General features: G+C 35.6%; 1 protein-coding gene and 1 long non-coding RNA gene across 3 annotated transcripts; one reads left to right on the top strand and one right to left on the bottom strand.

The window, feature by feature from the left end:
- Positions 1-12,593: 12,593 nt before the first annotated feature.
- On the top strand, positions 12,594-16,668 carry LOC133880032 (UPF0481 protein At3g47200-like). Of its 2 annotated transcripts, none has more exons than XM_062318891.1 (2): positions 12,594-12,868; positions 15,151-16,668. In XM_062318891.1, exon 2 carries the CDS (start codon positions 15,210-15,212, stop codon positions 16,518-16,520), a length of 1,311 nt encoding a protein of 436 aa, XP_062174875.1. In that variant the 5' UTR covers positions 12,594-12,868; positions 15,151-15,209; the 3' UTR covers positions 16,521-16,668. The 2 variants fall into 2 exon arrangements, with proteins under 2 accessions (XP_062174875.1, XP_062174874.1); XM_062318890.1 differs by having other exon boundaries at positions 12,595-12,868; positions 15,154-16,668.
- Positions 16,669-18,368: 1,700 nt separating this feature from the next.
- Positions 18,369-21,367, bottom strand: LOC133879321 (uncharacterized). Its single transcript, XR_009902037.1, has 5 exons — positions 21,209-21,367; positions 20,947-21,024; positions 20,655-20,723; positions 19,086-19,200; positions 18,369-19,002 (listed from the first exon to the last, which is right to left on the bottom strand). It is a non-coding gene; the product is annotated as an uncharacterized LOC133879321 (long non-coding RNA).
- Between the last annotated feature and the right edge of the window lie 278 nt (positions 21,368-21,645).

The following is a 21,645-nucleotide window of genomic DNA, read 5'->3' as shown; positions in this document are numbered from 1 at the left end:
TTCTTCCTCAACATTTCCATCATCGATATGATTGGCAAATCACGCGACTTCAAAATCCAGGCATTGAAGCACTCTGATAGATTGTTCACAATCAAATCACATTTGGTGAATGTGCTAAACCAAGCTCTAGACCACGTACTTGGATCTACCTTCGACAAGTAATCGTACGCATCCGGACTTATCCCCTTTAATTCATCCATTTCCCTCAAAAAATCAGCCTCAGTGTAGGCTGCAGCCGCGCTCCATAGCTTGTCCTTCAACGCCAAACCACGATGTCCTGAGTCTCTGTAGTTTGCGTACAAATGTCTTACGCAAATCCGATGTTCAACACCTGGAGCAACCAAATCCAAACTCGGAACTAGACCCTGCATACAATGAAATTAAAATGTCAAACATTCACAACTATGATTCAATGAATGAAAAAGTAATTGAAGTGTTACCTTTTGACGATAAAAAATGAACGTCCATCCTTCTGCAGGACCATTGCCAAGGTCCGATAACAAAGCCTCTAGAAACCAAGTCCAACTGTCTTTTACCTCAGCTTCTACAACTGCGAAGGCCACTGGATACATCTGATTGTTGGCGTCCCTCGAAACTGCAGTCAACAGTTGCCCCTTGTATGGACCTTTTAGGAAACATCCATCTAATCCAATGATTGGCCGACAACCAGACATAAAACCGATTTTCATGGCAGACAATGAGAAATACAATCTCTGGAATTTTGCAGGTAGATCAGGTATAGGTTTCTCCAACTTCATCATTATACAACTACCAATGTTAGTTCTCCTTATTGTTTCACAGTAATCCCAAAGCTTCTGGTATTGAAGATTCACTTTCCCACGAATCTTCTCTTTTGCAAGTACTCTCGCTCTATACAATCTGTTTTTTTTTACATCCACACCCCAACGATCCTTCACCTCCCCTAGGATTGCCTTTACAGGCATGTTAGGTTGTGCCCTGAACTTGTCAATCAGTTTATCTGCAATCCATGACGATTTTTAATTCTTATGATTCCTCCGGCAAGTGTGTTTAGGCTGGAATGATCGTATTTCAAACGATTCTTCCTCCTTGCATTTGCGACCATACAACCTATACTTACATTTTGGATCCCTACATACAACTATACACTTCGCGAGGTAATTCTTCTTGAATTTAATATCCTTCCCCATATTTAAATTACATTCCCTAACAGCCGTTCTAAAAATTTTAATGGATGAGAATTTCTGACCCACCACGAACTCTGGGTGCCCCAAGTCAGCCATCTGGAACTCAGATGACTTTGTAACATACTTACTCTGAGGTGCTACCTCTTCCTCCTCGTCACTGTTGGGAGGAGATATTAGAATATCACTGCGCGCCATGTTTGAGTTGGCATCATCGTCATCATCATTATCCTCAACACCATCTTCACTCTCCTCACTCTCTTCACCTTCCTCACCATCCTCATTGTCTACACTGCCCTCCCACGGGACATCTTCACCCTCTCTCATGCCCCCCCCACTAACACGTTGACCAGCTCCCATGCCACCCCCCATGGAAGTCTCAGGAATATCATTATTTTCAACAAAAAGATCCGGTTCATATACCTCATCCCAATACGGATCATCTCTCTCGATCCTAGAATACCCCCCATCATCACCATCATCATCATCGTATTCATACTCACTGTCGGGTAAAGGCTCATCAAATGAAACAATGTACAACTCTACAATTGGCAGACCTTGGTGGAGTTTAACCATTTCAATTACATCATGGTTTGATGTAATTAATGTCAAACCATTTCGAATAGTACTACCCGGCAGTAAGTAGTACATTAAATCCCCTGATTTATATCCATAAGTTTTAGCAATATTTTCAACCACTGAATATGACATCTTATCCTCCGCAACGACTTCCTTGAACACATCAACATCCCCACCCACATATGAATCCATAAGCCGCCTATCTATATGACCACCAAAATGCACCTCGAAAACAAGTTCTTGTCCAGCCATCTTCACAACAAAACATAATAAATAAATTAGCATTAGACAAATCTAAAATTTAGCATTTAAGGCAAATATATAAGTAAAAGACTGATATTTAGGCACTGATATTTACATATCGGAAGAGTGCATGCATGGTGTGCATTATTAATATGCACAAGGACTCACCATGGCCCTCATATTTACATTGGCAAATCTAAAAGTGCATTGCTAGAGCTGGACCACACACAATTCAACAGATATTCAATTATTAGTGGACCACATGAAATACACACTCACTCGATTAGGGGACCACCGAACACAGACTTAGTACTGTTAGTGGACCACATGAAATATACACTCACACGGTCAGGGGACCACCCAACACAGATTTTCCAACTTTATTTTAGTCACAATGCCTACCACAAAGTAAACAAAGCACCAGACAAATGGAATCTGTCCCTACCCGAAATAACAGATTAAACATTGTCCCAACATAAGGAATCCGTCCCTACCCCCAAAAGGAGTTGTCGGGTAGGCCGACATGCAGACACAAATCATAAAAAACAACAAAACAAAAAAAAGAATTAAGTCTGGACATTATATAAGAATTGGTCATTGTTACCTTTGGTGACGGAAAAACCACCTTCTTCTCCAACCAAGCACTGCAGTGGAAATCCAGCAAAGTAGGGGAACTTACTTCGACAAGGCGACCCAAGGTAGCTCCGGCAAGGCGATTCAACTTCGGCGAGGCGACGCAACCCACACGATTTTGGGTATTTCACGAAAGAGGGCTAAAATCACACCACAACAAGTACACGATTTTGGGTTTTTACCAGAGACAATTTTCGGCTAGCACAACAGCACTCACACTCCGACTAAGACCCACACTCCGGCGAAGATTTTAGGTTGGTTTTTTCACGAAAGAGGGCTAAAATCACTGCGCGCCATGTCCACGATTTTGGGTTTTTACCGGAGACGATTTCGGCTAGCACAACAGCACCCACACTCCGACGAATACCCACACTCGAACAGCAGCTCCGGATACTTCTAGGTGTAAAATGGTTCTAGGTTAAAAACGAAATGCCCATCTATTTACCTGAATGGCATTTTCGTAAAATCATTTTACCAAATACCACTCTGTACAAGGGTAAGCGCTTGTTTTGTTTACAAGGATAATTTCGTAATTTAAACTCTGAGGACAGGGGCATTTTCGGTGGTTTGAGTCCTAAAATATCACGTGCCGTGCACGTGATGTGTTTTCCATCCATTCTGACGGGAAGAGCTAACGGAGTGGTCATTTTGGGAGTCGTTGGCAGTTTGGGGGGCCAGAGTCGGAGTGTTGGCAGTTTAGGGGTCTATCCGCAAAACGGGTGGTAATTTGGGGGGCTAAACTGTAATTTACCCTTTATTTTTCTATTGAAGTTAAAGAGTTTTCAAAGAAAAGATCATGCTTCTTTTGTTTAAGAAAAAAATAATTCCAGATTATGATTGGACCCTTTTTTTTTTTCAAATAAATCTATCTTTGGGGGCCTTATTCCATTGAGAAAAAAACATTTCAGCTTATGATTAAGCATTTTTTTTCTTTTTCTTTTTTCAAACAAACTTGTCTTTGGAGCCTTATTCCACTGGAAAAAACCATTTCACATTTTGATTAGGTTTTTTTGGGCCTCAAATTATAAAAATAATAATATTAAAAAAAAAATTGGGCCCAAATTTTTTTTGGGGCCTTGTTAAATTGGCGGCCCTAGGCGAGTGCCTAACTCGCCTAGCCATTGAGCCGGGCCTGGACTGGCCGCACGGCGCAATATGGATAAAAAAATAAAATAATAAAATTTGATAGTCCACATGCAAGATGAAACTACATACAAACTAGGGGCCATGACCCCCTTGGCTTTCAAACTTTCTTTTGAAAATTTTTATTAAGTTAAATAAATATGTTTTTTTAGACTCAAAAATCTAGATTTGACCTTTTATTTATTCTTTGTCATCTCTCTACAAATGAGAAAGAATAGGTTGAAATGAAGATGAGTCATTTATGAAAAAAAAAAAATAAGAAGATAAGTCATCACTACAAAAAATAAGCCTATTAGCGGCGACAAAATGTCGCCGCTAATAAGTGCATTGTCGCCGCTATTTATAAATAGCGGCGACAAGTGGCCGCTAATGACATGGTCACTAAAAGTCGGACGCTAATGCTCAATAGCGGCGACCACGTGAGTCGCCGCTAATAAAACACTAATAGCGGCGACATTTGTCGCCGCTAATAATAATATTTTCGACGGTAAAGAACTATAGAACTACACCCGAAAGTCGCCGCTAATACTTTATTATTAGCGGCGACATGAAAGTGGCCGCTAATGTACTATCATTAGCGGCGACATGAAAGTGGCCGCTAATGTACTATCATTAGCGGCGACATATTGTCGCCGCTAATGATATTAAAAAAGTAAAAAAGAAATATTAGCGGCCACTTTGGTGTCGCCGCTAATGCTATATTATTAGCGGCGACACCAAAGTGGCCGCTAATGTTATATTATTAGCGGCGACTCATGTCGCCGCTAATGATATTAAAAAAATAATAAAAAAAATAATATATATATATAATTCATTTATAGTTAAAACTAATAGCCTAGAAGTTAAATAGACTAGTTTATATATCTAACAAACAGCAAACACGATAAAAGCTAAGTAAAAGAAATTAAAAAAAAAAAAAAAAAAAAAAGTGACTAACTTTCAACTATATACTCCTCAAATGAGATGAAGCTCATCTTGCTTTATCATGTTATAAATATACACATTTTTTATGTCAAAGCAATAATAATGACAATAACATACGGACAGAATATACAATTGACGATCAAACTATCAACAACGACACTAATGTGGAATAAAACACCAAATTAATCAAGCAAAGAGGGAGAAGTCCAAGCTGCAATCATGAATAAGATAACCACAAATGCTTGGAAGAGATAAAATGAAGAGTTGTTATATCAACTCGCAGTTGTTAAGATGCGAAGAAAACTCACCATTTTGGAGATTTCTGAATTGCACGAACTTGCTCATATAAGAGAACTTGGGAAACAATGCATGCCACCTTGCTACCTGATTCAAGAGCCTTTTCCTTTCCACTTATGTCAACCAGAATGAATGAAACTACCTGCATATTGATGTAAGAGCTATTCCATATTGTAATTTAGTCCTCTAGAAGATGTCAGCCCCACACACACACCTAAAAATAACAATTTATCCTAATGCTCTCCCAGCCCCCACCAACTTTTAAACATTCAATAACTAAGGGCCATCTTAGTAGCAAAGCCAAATTGGATTTTGAACTTGGAAAACTGATTACAAATTAAATCCTTTTCATTTCTGAGAGCTCCTTGTTCTTGGATTATTAGTGGTTAGAAGGCCATCACACACTTAAAGTACAGAAAACTACAAGGCATTCAGGAAATTTTCAAAAAAACTGTTTCTGAATCCAACCAAACAACATTTATGATATCTTTTACTTGCAAAACGAAAACTGTATAATATATGTTTTTCAAGTTTGGGAACATAACTTCTTTTAATCCTCCACCAAATGACCTACTATTTCCTAAAAAGTAAAATGGACTGATAAAATCTATAAATGGCTAGTTGATAAAAGAAAAATCAAAAGCAAAGACAAAGGTTAACTCAGAGTTTAAGCTTCGTCCAAGAGTTAACTCACTAACAGAAAGGGTTATATCATAAAGTTTATGGAAGTGAAAAACATATATGACACAAGTAATTGATCAACCACAAACAAATAATAACAAGCAACTATCACAATGTTAACAACGTATAAGTTTGATGGCTTTCTAGACAGAAATTGGCTTGACCCAAAGATTCCATAAAACTGCAGGAATGCATTACCCCTGTAAATTTACATGGAAGAAACCTCAACTACTTGGGATTCAAGACTTTTCTGAATTTGAATTGAGTTAACATGAAGCAAACCTCGTTTAATCCACATGCTCGTTTAATCCAGTGATTTCTCACCTTTTGCATCCATTACCTTAGGAGATAGATAAAGGTAGCAGGATTAAAGCATGTTAGTGGAAGGAGGCGAGATATGTTTCTAACACGCTTTTTCACTCTATCTTCAACAATATCAGTAGTTAATGATACCTAACTGGAAAGTGAAAATAAATGAGGAAAAAACGTAGAACTGCACGCATGCGATGAACCCCAACATGGCATTGCCTTTTCCAATTAAGGTTATTTCTCAATTATAACAGTAACATGCAACAGTCCATATATAAGTATATCAAATTCACCAATAATAGATGTTCAAGTAACATCTCACACTGTTGAACAAATAGACAGTGATACAAGAAAGAGAACTAATAGATATTAGCTAAAAAAAAATTACACAAGGTCATACCTCCCTGTCTCTTTTTCTCTTCACCTCAAGAAATGGGTCTTAGTAAAAGCACATAAGAATATAATAACATTGCACTAAAATATAATAAAGACCCAAAAATATTCAACAAAATCAAATATCACAATTTGAAACACAATATTCAGTCTTACGATCATTCCTAGCTACTGCCAACCGAAGGAAAAAACAAAAAAAAAAAAAAAAAAAAACCTCAAAAACTACTTCGAAAACACCCAACCTCATACCCATTCGGTCTACAAATATCTCCAACAGAAAACAAGTTCAATTGGCTAACACAAAGTAATGTTATTACCTTTTACAAGTTCGCACTAAAATAATTTTGATATCTTAACACGGTGGAATAGGAAAGTCATATCCAACATAAAGCTAAGCAATAATTATGTCATGCAAAAATGGAAAGTCTCTCTCTCTCTCTCTCTCTCTCTCTCTCTCTCTCTCTCTCTCTCTCTCTCTCTCTCTCTCTCTCTCTCTTGATCTCAGACTCTCTCTTTGTTTAGTCTCTAGAAGAAAAGAAAAAAAACACCCAGATGAAAAATAAGCCTCCCGCTTCAATTTTTACCCTCCCGCTAAATATTTTGACAAAAAAATAAAATTAGGATGTCGTTTTTCATTAGCGGCGACTAATATCGCCGCTAATGCCATATTATCAGCGGCGACCCTTTGGTCGCCGCTATTAATCATGAATTAAAAAAAAAAAAAAAGTCAACAAAAATTATAAAAATTATAATCATTGTATGATTGTATATCGATCAATCAGACTATGTGTGAAATTTTGGTTTAGCGCCACTGATTCCCGCTTTTTTTTTTATCTAAACACCGTGGTTTGCATTTTTTTTCATTTAATTATTTTATATGTTAATATATATTTATTAAAAATGAAATTTATTATTTTTATTATTATTTTTTTAAAAAAAAAGCAATATTTTTATTATTTTATTTTTAAGAAAGGGAAAAATGCACCATCAATCCATGTGATTGACCAAATTAACAAATAAGAAATGCTAAATGCACTTACAAACCTTTACAAAGAGAGATCTATAAACTGAAGTGGAATCTATGTGGCATTTTGACGTCATTCTTGGTTTACTTTTTTATTTTTATTTTTAAAAAAAAAAAAAAAACTTCATTATTCTTTCTAGAAAGCACCGAGCCTCTCTATCGCCAAATCTCCTCCCCGTCGCAGGACGGCTGGTCCTCCAGCAGGAGCTCGCTAGTGGTCGCCAAGGCTCTCTGTCGCTGGATCTCTGTGGCCGTGGCCGTTCTCCCCTTTCGCCAGCCCAAGAAATCTAGCACGTCGGTCGTTCTCCCTTTCACCGGCCGTTATCCCCTCTCCCAGCCGTTCTCCCCTCTCTCGAGCTCTAGTCGCGACCGTCCATGGCCTTCGAGAATGGACGCGCCTCGGATCCGAAGCCCCCCCTCGGGTGGGTTGCCGACCCGATCCCCTTTGCCCTTTACCATCTCTGTTTCACCAAAGAGAGTGGCAAATGCGCATGACAGGGCCGGCTCGGTGGATGGTGGCAAGGCACAGATTGGCGACGTGGGCTTTTGCAGTGTTGCCGACGTCCTTTGTCGTGGGTCGACGCCACAGGGAGGCAGTGCGGAGGTTGGTAGCTCTGCGATCTGGTTGATCCTGGTGCAGTGGTGCTTTGGATTTGGATTTTCGATTGGGGGTGGGTTTGATTCTTGGTATTTGAGTGGATGGGTATTTTGGCAGTTGCAATTTACTGTTTTCCGGTTGGTTAGGTGCCTGTGTCTTCCGATGAGGTGGGTTTCTTGCAATAGGCTGGACTGTGGTAGTGGGAGGATGGAGATGGTGGGTTTCTAGCCGGTGTGCTTAGTTCAACCGGACTCCATCCTATCTGTCTATGTTTTTTAATTGATGAAACATTCATTTTACTTGGAATCCTACTTGTCTAAGTTTTTTAATTGATGAAATGCCACATAGACTCCACCTTAGTCTATAAGCCCATCTTTGTAAAGATTTATAATTATCTCTAGCATTTTTCTTAACAAACCGCTCTATGTGGTATTAAAGTAAATTCAGAGGTCCCTGTGGTTGGATGATTCATATTCAAACCCTTTTAACTCGCATTTTTTTAAGCCATTTAATTCGCATTTATTAAATTTTTTTTCTCCGTCAACGATTGGGTAATAGTAGATTATTAGTGGCGATTAATAAAAGTCGCCGTTAATATCTTTCCACAAAATTGAATAATATTTTTACTATTTTTTTTTTTTTTTTTTTTAACTATTAGCGGCGACAAAATGTCGCTGCTAATAGTTTATTATTAGCGGCGACTATTAGAGGTCGCCGCTAATAGTTTATTAATAGCGGCGACTGTTAGAGGTCGCCGCTAAAGTCTTAATTATTAGCGGCGACCAATGTCGCCGCTAATATTTTCCCGTACTAGCCCGCGCAAGTAAAAAAAAATCCCGCCAACTTATTAGTAGCGACATATTAGCGTCGACTTTTAAGTGGACGCTAATATTAATTTTTTTTATTATTACCGTCTACTATTAGCGGCGACAAGAATGTCGCCGCTAATAATAAACTATTAGCGGCGACTTATACATGTCGCCGCTAATAATCAACTATTAGCGGCGACTTTTGTGTCGCCGCTAAAAATTTGGACGCTAATAAAGTAAATTCTTGTAGTGCATGCATGTCCTCACATGCATTTCTTTTGCTTTATAAACTGAAGCAGAGGGCTATGGCAGGAGCTATAATCCTGACAGATGAAATTTTCTGCCACTATTACCCAAAGCTGGGAATAATAACGGAAAAGAAAAGGCATTACTTTTACCTCAAATCATGGTAAAATCTACTTTCTTAAATAAATACTCACATGGTACAACATATTTGCACCTCAACAACAAAATACAGCTAGGACTCTCACCATATGTTTGACATATAGCCAAAGGACCAAGCTCAGCCATAATCCACATCAACCACGAATTTTTCTTTAAGTTAATACAATCTCAAACTATCATTTTTCCGGTCATAGATCAACTACTTGATGAATTGTTTGGGGCTAAAGTATTCTCTAAGTTGTATCTGCAGTCTGTTTATCATCAAATTAGGGTCAAGTTTGAATTAATTTTAATACTAGAATGAGTAATTTGTAATTTAGACTAATCAAAAAGATAAATAGTGCAATTTTTCATTGCTTTTATAACAAAAAACTGGGCTTAATTATATTGATAGTAAAGGAAACATAAATTAATTTGATATAGTAATGAGACGTAGGTTTAGTGGAGACCGACAACTCATTAATATTAATTAATATGATGACTCTCACCTAACACAAGCATCTTCTTGATTATAATATGATCCTTAATAACGTAATTTCTCACCTAATATCACAATCTTCTTGCTTATAATATATTTAGACGTACATAGATAGGTTATCTAATTGCTTCAATTTAATCAGTTAACTCAAAAAGAAGAAAAAGAAAAAAATAGTAAATAACTGTGCAAGCCGAAACCAATTAACATTGTAACGTACGTTGTATATATATGCAATTCTAACGGTCGTGATTAGTTTGTGAGTTTTGGAATTGAATTGGTGTTATTTGAATTCTAGCTCCCAAACTCGACTTTTTTCTATTCGTGTGAACTTTAAAAAAAATGAGTAAATGAATATTTAAGTTTATCTAATCGAGATTAGCCGGATCCATACACATGGACAGGACAGATTATCTAATCGACAAGATGAGTAAATAAATGTGCAAGTGGAAACCAAGTATTTAATGTCACATGCAATTCTAATTTCTAACGTTGGCCATTGGTTTGTCAGTTGTGGATTCCGTTCGTCTGCCACTTGTGTTGGAAATGGTAGAATCACTCCTAGTGCACAACATCAAATTATTATGTAAGTCTTGTTTGTTGTATCCCATCAAAGCCATCCATATTTTATTAGGGGAGTGTTAAAAAAACATTCTTCACACATCCACTTTTTTATATGGTGTGGAATTCATACCATATGGACTCTATTTTATAAAAGAATGGGTGTCTAAGGAGCTGTATTTTTTTTTTTTTTTTTTTTTTTTTTTTTTTTTTTATCTTTTTTCATTTTATTTTATAATGTATCATGGATGTCTATCTAAAAGAGAAGAGCGTTTTAGCTTCCACCAAATTACTTTGAATTATTAATGCTTTTTTACTTCAAACTCAAGGAACGTACCATCTGCCTTTTCTAAAAGGAAAGCGTCTTAGTTTATGGTTTGTGCCAAGAACTAATCTGTTTTGGTTTTTCATTTTTTGGGTGATTTCACAGGTAAAAGTGTTAAATTCTTGAACTACTTGATTAATTGTTTGCCTTCTCTAGTCAGGTATTGAAAGGAAGGAAGGGCTCTGTTCCTATCTACCTACGAAAAAGAATTGTTTTCTTTAGTCACAATAGTACAAAGATGGAGACTTGACTTATTGGGCCAGTCTTTCAAGGTTAAGAAGAGACCACCAGTCAGTGAAATTCTTGCTAGAACAGAAGGCAGGGATAGTTTTACTGCAAAGATGGGTTTTGAAACTATTGGAGTATGACTTTGTTATAGAATGCAAAAAAGGGAAAGAAAATAGGGTAGTAGATGCTCTGTCAAGAAAGTTTGAAGAGTCTACCGAGGACACTCACCTCACCTTATCCCTAATTTCTTTTCCAATACCAACTTGGGTAGAAGAACTGAAAGATAGTTACTTGGCTGACCCAGTTACCAAATCTATTCTGATTCAACTCCAACAAAGTCAGGGATTTCCTGAAGGATATACTTTACAGCAGGGATTGATACTTAAAAAAGGAAGGCTATACATTGTGAAAGATTGAGATTCAAAGTCTTCAAATACATTCAAAATCTTGTAAACAATTAAGTTATTGAGCACAATGTAACCATTTGAGTTTTACTTTCTGAACGTAAGTCATAAATCGAACGGCGTAAATTCTGTCTCTTTTCTCTTTCTTGCTTCTACTATATATTATTTCAGTTTTATTCTATTTTAGATTTATACATGAATCTCAACAATCATGAGGCTCCTCCAGTCGTGTATTAATATTAGAGCTACGTACTCAACTTCGAATCTGGTCTTTCATTCTCTAATAAAACATATAGCAATTGATTATGATTTTGTTCTCTTCTCAATTTCTTGTCCTACGGCTTTTATCAAGATTTATTTGACCCTCCTCCGGAAGGTATTTGTAAATGCAATTGAGATGCGTCGGTTAATGTCACAAAAGGATGGGTTGCTTTGGGCATAGTGGTCAGAAACTGCTATGGTTTGATTTTGGGAGCAAAATGTATTACGATGGAGATGGTGGCAGATTCTAGTTTGGCGGAGGTAATGAGTGTGTTATATGCGGTGCAATTTTGCAAAGAGGTTGGTTTTTTTGATGTTTTGTTTGAAGGGGATGCCAATACACTAGTAAAGGAAATTAATTCGCCCCCCTCCCCCTCCCCCCCCCTTTTTTTTTTATCTAAAATCGGCTAATTCATTGAAACTATCCATGATGAGATGCAAAGCTTCAGATTGGTGAAATTCTCTTTTACACCTAGAGAATGTAATATGGCGGAGTACACTTTAGCAAAAGAAGCCACCCGTAATAAGGTTGAGTAGATTTGGTTAAAAGACTTTCCGTTGAGTATTTTATCTATTGTAACTAGGGAACAACACTGTCTCTAAATCTTTTTTATGGGATCAATTGGTTTTTCTAAGTATTGATTTATATGATATTGGAATTTTCGTTAAAAAAAAAAAAAAAAAAAACGTTGGTAATGGACCAAGTACAAACCTCAACGTTGGTAATCAATTGTTGGGTTTGCAAGGAGCGTATTGAAACATAATTACAATAACTCAAGGCATCAAAAAATTCCCCTGTAATCCCTTTCCTTCATTCAAAAGATTAAAAATAAAAAACATCAAACAATAAAGCAACGTTGGAAAAGGAATTGTTGTTGATAATTAAGGTTGGAAAGGAAGATATCGAAGTATAAGGCGTGTAACATTAGTTAATAGACTTTTCAATATAAATAAAACGTGCACTTAACGATCAAGTCCGGCCATTCCAGAGAGAGATGGGTCCATGTTCATGTGCTGTAGGTAGGAAGTTATATTTGTTAGGTTTGAAAAAAAAGAAGAAAAAGTGCACACTGGGAAATGCTACAGAATTTTGGAAAGAGAATTTGGGCCTTATTTGGCGAAAATTCAAAAGAAAAAAAATTCTGGACGCCATTCTCTCCAAGTTGCAGACCTGCAGAAGTGCAAACCCACTCTTTCTTTCATTTCACCACAAAAATTTTCCCCCTCACCAAGGAGCTACTACCTCCCTCCATAACCTCCGCCTGCCGTCCACCCGACAGCAGCAGCCGCCGCCCACCAGCGACACCACCGCCGGTAGATGAGAGCGACGCCCGCCATCTATACCACCAACAGCCCAGCACCACCGTACTGAACGGTCCGAACGCCACCACCCACGACCCACCATCTAGAGGGGTAAATTTTCTCAATGAATTTTTCCTTTTGATTTTTAACTCAGATCGTTGCTATTTTATTGAATTGATGAATTTAAAGGCTTTTCTATATATATATATATTTTATGATGCAAAACTGCGTTCATATTATGTGAAAGAATTTTTAGTTGCCCAGCACATAGCCATAACATGGTTTCACGTGGTGTTAGGGATAGCTTTTTAGGAAGATTAGGATACACTACAATTTTAATTTAAGATTTGAGATTTTTAAATTACGTGAAAGATTTTCAAATTATGCGAATTTTTTTACATGACGAGAAAAATGGTAAATATTATTAGCAACAAGCTAGCCAACTTTGCCTTACGTGGCCGACTCACCATTTCTTCTTCTTCTTCTCTTTTATTTATTTATTTATTTATTTTCGTTTTTGTTTTTATATAAATAAATATTCAGCAACAACGCTCACTTTAATGAAATTGAAAGAGGCTTTTATTTATTTATTTTTAAAGGAATAGCCAACTTTATACAAAGAGTAGAGACCTTTAAAAGAAAAAGAAAACAGACATTTGAATAAATATTGAAGACTATTAGCGATGAATACATCATGCAACGATTTTAAGGTTAGATATGAAGACTCATCGAGTACAATTGAATATATTGTAAGTTATATTTATATGTTTTAAGTGGTAATTAAATTTTATTGCTATTGTATTAGTTATATTTTTTTAATATTTTTAATTAATTTTTTTATGAACTTTCGATTTTTTTTTTCAATTATAAAAAAAATGAAAAATTTATTAACCCGGCATCTTAACCAAAATCCTAGCTCCACCACCGATAACAGATAGAGCATGCTTCAAACAATTTTTTCCAACCAACTTTCTCTCGTGCTTTTTACGCCCTCAAGAGCACTAGCGGTAGATTTTCAACCATTTTCCTTATATTTAGATAACAAAATTATTTTTTGTTTCCCTATAAAAACACCTCACAATAGATTTTCCTACATTTTCCTAGATTAATTAAATATTATTTTTTATTCTTATTTTATTCTTTTTCTCTCTTTCATACTTTTTCTCTCTTTCCAATATCAATTAAATATTTTTTTATATTAAAATAATATATAGGGAATGAATAGTAGACATATATATATATATATATAGGAAATTATTATTCATTCCAAATCCCCTCAACCCCTCGTTTAAATAAAGGAATGCTAGAGTTTCTTTTAATGTTCTTCTGATATCTATTTAGAATGATATAAATGTAATAAAAAAAATTAAAAAATTGCATCCATGTCATTCAAAAAGACATAGATGATGTAATTTTTTAATTACAATTATGACATTTTAGATGGACATCAGAAGAACACTAGAAGGATTTCTAACATTACTCATCTAAATATAGGGCATTCGTTGTGGGAGGTTTTTTTTTTTTTTTATGTTTTTTATGAAATTTTTCCTAATTAAATATAAGAAAGAATACCAATATAGGGTAACTATTGCTAATACTATAAAGAGCGTACGTATCAATATGAATGATACTAAGAGAGAGTGCTCAATCAATTGTGGGACCCTTTATGAAGCTGCTATTCGATCACTTTCCTTGCACCAAGAAGGTTATGTAAGCGGTCTTAATCCATCCTTTATTCCTCAACAACCCTTTCAAAGTGGAACCAAATCTCTTTCTTCTATATAAAGGCCTCTTAACCAAAATCTTTGGTTCCTTTAAAATTAGATCAAAAGCCTATTGAAAATTGGAAACTACACATACTAAGAGAGAATGAAAAGGAAGAGAGACAATAAATTGATAGAGGACTTTGTATTCTTTTATTCAACTTGATTGAAAATAACTTGCTTACATGAGTATTTATAGGATATAAATGACTATTTTAACTTCTTCACATTAACTTCATTTATTTATATCTCATATAATTCTCCATGTAACTCATATGTAAAATAACTCTTAAAAAACCAAAAGACAGCATCTTCAAGTCACTTAGTAACTTACAAGAATAATAAGAGACTCAAATAAATGTTATTAAAATTAAATATATTATTCAACAAGGCCCAAGGCAAGCTATATGCATGTGTTTGTTTAATTTTATTATTATTATTTTTTTTTTCTGTCATTTGTTTCCTTTTTCTTTACTTCGGTACATTAACAAACCATTCATAAGACAAAATATTCATTAAAACACAAAAATTATTTTTCATTTTTATGTTCCATCAAAAAATTTGGAAAATTATAAATAAATTTCTTTCATACCTTTTTTTCTTTTTTCTTCTTTTTACTTGCTATTAAAGCAGGATCTCAAAGATATTGTTTGGCATTGGCAAGAAGAAAGAATACGAAAGAACAAATCATGGCAAAAACGAGTAGTAGCAATCAAACATCCATCACTATTAGAGATATTGTAACAAAAGTGACATCTTCGATTCAAGGAAAGCTTTGCCAAAAATCTCCAATACCATCTAAATGTTCCATATTTAGAGTCCCGGATAGACTACGCAGGCATAGCAAAATGGCTTTCGAGCCAGAGTTAGTTTCAATTGGCCCATTTCACCAAGGGAAGGAGAAGCTGCAAGCAATGGAAAAAATTAAGTTATGGTATTTGCATTGCCTCCTTGATCGAGCACCAACTACGAGAACTACTTTGAAGTGCTTTGTAGAAGCTATTGGAAGGATTGAGCAAGAGTGTCGTGCATGTTACGCGGAAGAAATTCTTGTTCCTGAAGAAGATTTCATAGAGATGCTTGTGGTTGATGGTTGTTTTATCCTTGAATTTTTACGCAAAGGTTCGGGGGAGGTGCAACCAGACATTGAAGATCCGGTGTTCCATATGTCATGTATGCGTTTGAGAATAGCAGATGACTTGAGGCTACTTGAGAATCAGCTTCCTTGGCGCGTGCTTGATTGCTTGTTCTACCTAACCAAATCACATGCTGAAGAGACATCCCTACCTAATCTTGTCCTTTCGTCTTATGGATTTATATGGCCCCTTAGTGATAACCTCAAACACGATCAAATACTTGATTGCCTACGAAACTCCGTAATTGGACGATCCACAGTAAAACCGGCCCCTAAAACTTTGCAAAGATACTTCATCACGTCAATGGAGCAGATTCCATCTGTGATAGAACTTGTGCAAGCAGGAGTTAAATTCAAAGCTGGAGACAGAAATAACAGCCTTCTTGATGTAACTTTCAAAGATGGAGTGATGACAATCCCACCGTTAGATGTTTGGGAGGATGCAAGATCTACATGCAGAAATTTCATTGCATTTGAACAATGTGATCCAGGCAAAGACTTTGAAATGACCTCTTATGCTAAGCTCGTTGCTGACCTTATTAACAATGACCAAGATGCAGATTTTCTAAAAGACAAAGGAATTCTAAACCTCTATTTGGGCACTGAGGACGTAGCAAGTATCTTCAAGAGGCTTTATAGTGATGCTTCAGTTGGTGCTTTCCTTTACTCAGACCTCTACCGTGAAGTGAATGCATATTGTAGGCGCCGTCACAATAGATGGCGAGCAACGTTGAAGCGCGACTATTTTGGCAACCCATGGGCGATCATATCGCTCATGGCTGCATTCTTGATTCTAGTTTTCACTTTTTCACAAACCCTTTATTCTGTCCTTTCTTACTATAAACGCCCCTCTAATATCAGTTAAGAAATTGTAAGCTAATCTCAATGTGTGTTTCTCTCAATTATAAGTCAGATTAATTATGGATCCTATTGATTTTAGATGTTCTTATTGCAAACTCCAAGTACTATGTATATTTGTAAATGTAAGAATAATTGATCTTGATAAATATCAAGACTGTGTTGACCCAGATCTCATTATCTTAGTAATGAAAGTCAAATAATCACAATAACTTGTACCGTACATATATCCTGTCTCATAATTTGTTGGTTCCAATTATTGTTTGTTATTATGGTTAATATTTGGTGGATTTTTCTCCCTGTTGCTTTTTTGGTTATGGGATTTGCGTTGATTGTATGTTTTTGGCATATGCACATTGATCAACTGATACAACAACTGAACCTCTCTATCAATCCTTCCCTGTAAAAGAATACGTGTCCTCTTAGAAATTTAAGAAGAAAACAAGAATTGAAAAAGAAGAAATGGAATGAAATTCTATTAACAAGAGGCAATTCAAAGAGCCACACCCTCCAATGTTCAATTAGAACAATTCGATAACTCTCTCTTTCTCTTCCTCTCATTTATGCAATTTTCTACGCCTACGCCTATCAACTGAATCAGTAATACATTCAGTTACAACTACCAAACATAACGACTATAACGAACATAACGACTTCAGTTACAACTAGGACACATAACAATCAACCCTTATGATGCCACGTAACAATCTTCTCTCCTTATGTTGCCACATATCAACCCTCTTAGAAGAGCTCCTTACAATTCTCCCCTCTTTAGAGCACCTTGCCCACAAGGTGGGGGTAGGCTTGTGTTAGAGAGTGGTACTCCTCCCAAGTTGCATCATCTTTGGATTGACCAGCCATTGCACCAGCAATTCCGTGATGGAACAATTGTTCTTTGGCCGAGATCGACGAGTTAAAACCTCCATTGATTTAGGCTGAATGATGCCTACTAAATTCACAGGTGGCAAAATTGGTAAAACAAATAAATTGGAACCTAGTTTAGGTTTGAGCTGAGATGCATGGAAAACACTCTGTTTTGATATGTAAAGCAAAAGAGCTAGAAGCGGCATATCTGAAATAGTAATTAGGAGAGATGGCTTTAGCTATCCTATCTCTGCTGAAGAAACCATCCATCAAGCTCATTCATAGGTTCATAACAAACAACTGATGATAAAATGACCATCTGGAAATTTATGAGAAAGAAAAAAAATAAATAAATCTAGACGGTAGATTGCCCATTACACAACATTTTGGCTTGGCAGAGGAATTTTTTAATCACCCAACGGGCAAAAAAAAAAAAGAAAGAACAGGAATCATAAGATACCAAACAGGGGCCACACAACAGAAATTTGCAATCATCAAAACCAAAAGGCACAACAGAATGAGCCCACCTAATCTCCCTTATAATGATATTAATTTGATTTATATCGATTATAATGGGATGAGTTGCTTGAAGAACAAGGTTATAGTATTTTTTTCAATCTGATCTCTCTTTTAATGATGTTAACCTTGATTCATTTTCAATTATATTGGGAAAGACGAGGAGGAGATTTGCAAATTGGGTATTGAAATGGAGTTAGATTCATTATGATAATTATGTAAGGATGTGCTAGAATTAAATTAATAGTTATCAATACAAATGAACAACACTCAAGTCGAAGGTACAAACAAATGAACAACATTCAAACAGCAGCACTACTGTTCTACATTTTCCAATTACTAAAATCTCTACTCTATCATATCTATGCTACAAAAACAATATATCAACTTGTAAGTTGAGGTGCTATTAGTTGCTTCTTTTATGGAGCGAGAGAAGCTGAATCCGTGAACACTACATCAAACAACTCTTTTTTATAAAGCCTAGAATAGGAATATAGGAAACAAAAGAAAAACTCTCTCTTCAACATTCTTATTCATAAAACTCAACAACAATAACAACTAGACGGTCAAGCCGATCTTATTGTGCTTAAATAGAACCCTGGGTTCAACGCTGAAAGTAAAATTACAAAATTAGTCTTTATTAAAAATTGTCGTAACTTCACTCCAGCCAATGTCGCACGAGGGTTGCACGGGGTTTCTGTCCTATGATTAGTCACATTCTTGCTTGAGCAGAGGTTACGCATGATTTATCTCCTATAGAATCGAAAATTTCCATTCTTGAATCCTTTCCTCCTTCACTCAAGATCCTCCATGAGGGCATTTCTAAGTTGGGCTGCATCACTTTTCCATTTTCACAAAATTTTCGTGATACTCCCGGCCACTGAGCACCAATAATTCAACATTCAGGTATTGACTTCCACACTGTTACTCCTCGGAAGATCACCATATGGTAATGTTTCTTGTACTTATTAAGCTGAAAACAGAATGTGGAAAGAACGTGTAACTCATCTTGGTCCAATAAAACTAAATTTTGTCCATAGTGGCTCAGCTTCATCAGTCGCTGGAAGCACATGATTCTCAATGCAAGTCAACAAGGATTGAAAGGAATCCTAAAACGTCCATCAATTTAGAATAGGTGCCAAAATCCAAAAGAAAAAGAAAAAGGAAGCATCCCATCAATAGATGAAATTACCTGTCCACGACAATTCGTATCTCTTGCTACTATGTGAGAATATGCGTATGTTTAAGAACCCTCCATCTTTTATCAACATTCAGGAGCAAGTCTGGAAACTTTTGATCTCCACAAACTACAAAATTTTACAAAGTAGAATGAATTTTGTTGTAATCCATGCAACAAAACAACTTCTATTATGGCAATTCGTGGTGGATAAATCTAGTTAACATTTTCAGTTCAAATAAACAAAAAAGTAATTCTTGTGGCAATAGAACTGCAAAATATAACAGGAAAAAAATACTCACTGTAAGGTCTTCTATGGTGATTCTTCAAACAGCTAATGTGATAATCCTTTGCACATTGAGGGAACAATACACGTGAATTAATTGAATATAAACTACTTGTAACAGAAAATGATTGCGTGTGGACCAAAATTTATGTTGAAATTATGGCCTAAGCAAGCATCAAGATCAACAACGATTAAAAATCTGTCAAGTTGAAGATATAAATTTAAAGTTAAAAAGACAAAAAAAAAATGGATACCAAGGAACACAATATATGAAAAGTCAAAAGAATAAAATTCTTGACACATAGCCGCAAGCAAATATGGCCCCAGTTATATTACAAGAAACTAGTCAATCACAAAACATATGACAAGAAATAATCACTGAAATGCCCTTAAGTTTCAAATTACAGACTGCTGAGATGGTATACAATCATCAGGTATAGCAACCATTTGGTTGGTCTTAGATGTATTACAAAAAGTTAAGGCCATAAGTACATAATGAAGCATCTATGGTATAGAAACTAATGGTGTAAAGAATAATGATTATAGAACTTACATAATGCACATCCACCAAAGTCAAACTCTGGAAAAATGCATCGCTTTCTTATTTAGTCTCCAAAACATACATAGACAACAGGACATGGAGATAAATAGATTATACAATTTCCTGATCACAAGTTTCAACTTTTGAATTTTTTTCTAATCTCCCAAATATCAAGGAGTTGGAAGTAAACGAGCCTAGCCCAATTTTTTGTCATATTAGTATGAGATTATACTCAAAATGTGAAATGTGAAATGTTAATGAGCAGAGGTCATCATTTTCATATATAGGTAGACAATTTACAACCTTTTGACAGGGAATATAAACAATTCATGGCGAGACACGCTGTTAGTGTCATCATTCTATTGATGCTAATGTGGCACACTAACAGAATTCGTTAAGTGTTTTGACAAAAAATTGACTGTATTAACTAAATTATTATTTTGGCCTATCCCGGGGACCTCTAAATTATTTTTTATACCATTGAGAACGATTTGTAATTTAGGCTAACTACATGGACTGATTTTGCATTTTTTTTTAAAAAAATGTTGTATTAATCCACCCCATTGGGTTTTTTTTTCTTGTTTTCTTTTTTATTAATTTTTTATATAAAAAAAATGTGGCATTTTTTACACACCTTGGTAGTATCACTTTAGCATACTTATCGCTTAAAGGGGCTATTTTATATTTTTTCCAAATAAAATCAAATGTCTAGCATGATATTCAAAGAGAACATCAGTTCCAGTAGAAGCAAATTTACCTCGCAGTTGAAGCAAGTAGAAAAGATTCCATAGATTTCATATCCCTTTTTGTAAGAGACCAACAATTTCTGCCCACAACATATCACTACTCAGAAAAGCAAATCCAATTAATTAAATTAAACAATTGGCTTACTGATAATCTTATTGGAATAATAATGTGATATCGATCTGGCAGTACATATATATTCCTCAAAGACCAACTCATGCAAGCCTAGATATCTTTCAAAACAATGTGGGGGCAAAGGTGGAAGTTAAAGCTGTGATTGGAAAAAAAAAAAAAAAAATACTTACTTTCTTAATAGTCTTCACAGTCTCTTACTTTAAGATGAGGTACGCTTCCAAGCACCATCATCAGATGGCTTTGGTCATCTGAAATTACAAACTACTGAGATGGCATACAATCACTAGGTATAGCTACCATTTGGTCTTAGATTTATAGAAACTTTTTTTTTTTATTTTTCATTTTTTGTAGGATTAATATACAAAAAGTTAAGGGCAGAAGTAAACCAATGTGACATTGAACACAATAATATCTTACTAAAAAAATACGTACTTTCTTGATAGTCTTCCCTGCAGACTCTTACTCTAAGATCACTTTCAAGCACCATCATCAGATGACTTTAGAACCAAAACTGGCTTTGGTCATCTGAAATAATCTAATAAAACCAAAATTTCAGTATCATTGTGTTTGTAAATTAAATGGGGAAGGGTAAGAACAAGTGGAAGTTCACTCCACACACTACACACTTTATTTTGCAGAAAAAAAAAAAAAAAAAAAAAAAAAAAAAAAAGGAGAAATAAATGAAAAAACAAAAAAATTTCACTTACTTCTGCTGTTTCGGCACTTTTGCAATTATGTCTTTGAAGTTTAAAAGTTGCAAGGTTGGGTTCCTATGTTTAAAAAGTTTGTAAATTGTAATGTCACTCCTACTGTTAAGTAAAATGCCCCTTCTACTCCTAAAACAATTAAATATACAAAATTACTCCTAA

The sequence above is a fragment of the Alnus glutinosa genome, chromosome 10 (genome assembly GCF_958979055.1).
Source record: "Alnus glutinosa chromosome 10, dhAlnGlut1.1, whole genome shotgun sequence".
NCBI lineage: Eukaryota > Viridiplantae > Streptophyta > Magnoliopsida > Fagales > Betulaceae > Alnus > Alnus glutinosa.
This window is presented reverse-complemented; position numbering and strand designations above follow the sequence as displayed.

Coding starts and splice junctions, on each gene's coding strand:
- LOC133880032 (XM_062318891.1), top strand. CDS start 15,210: ATGGCAAAAACGAGTAGTAGCAATCAAACATCCATCACTATTAGAGAT.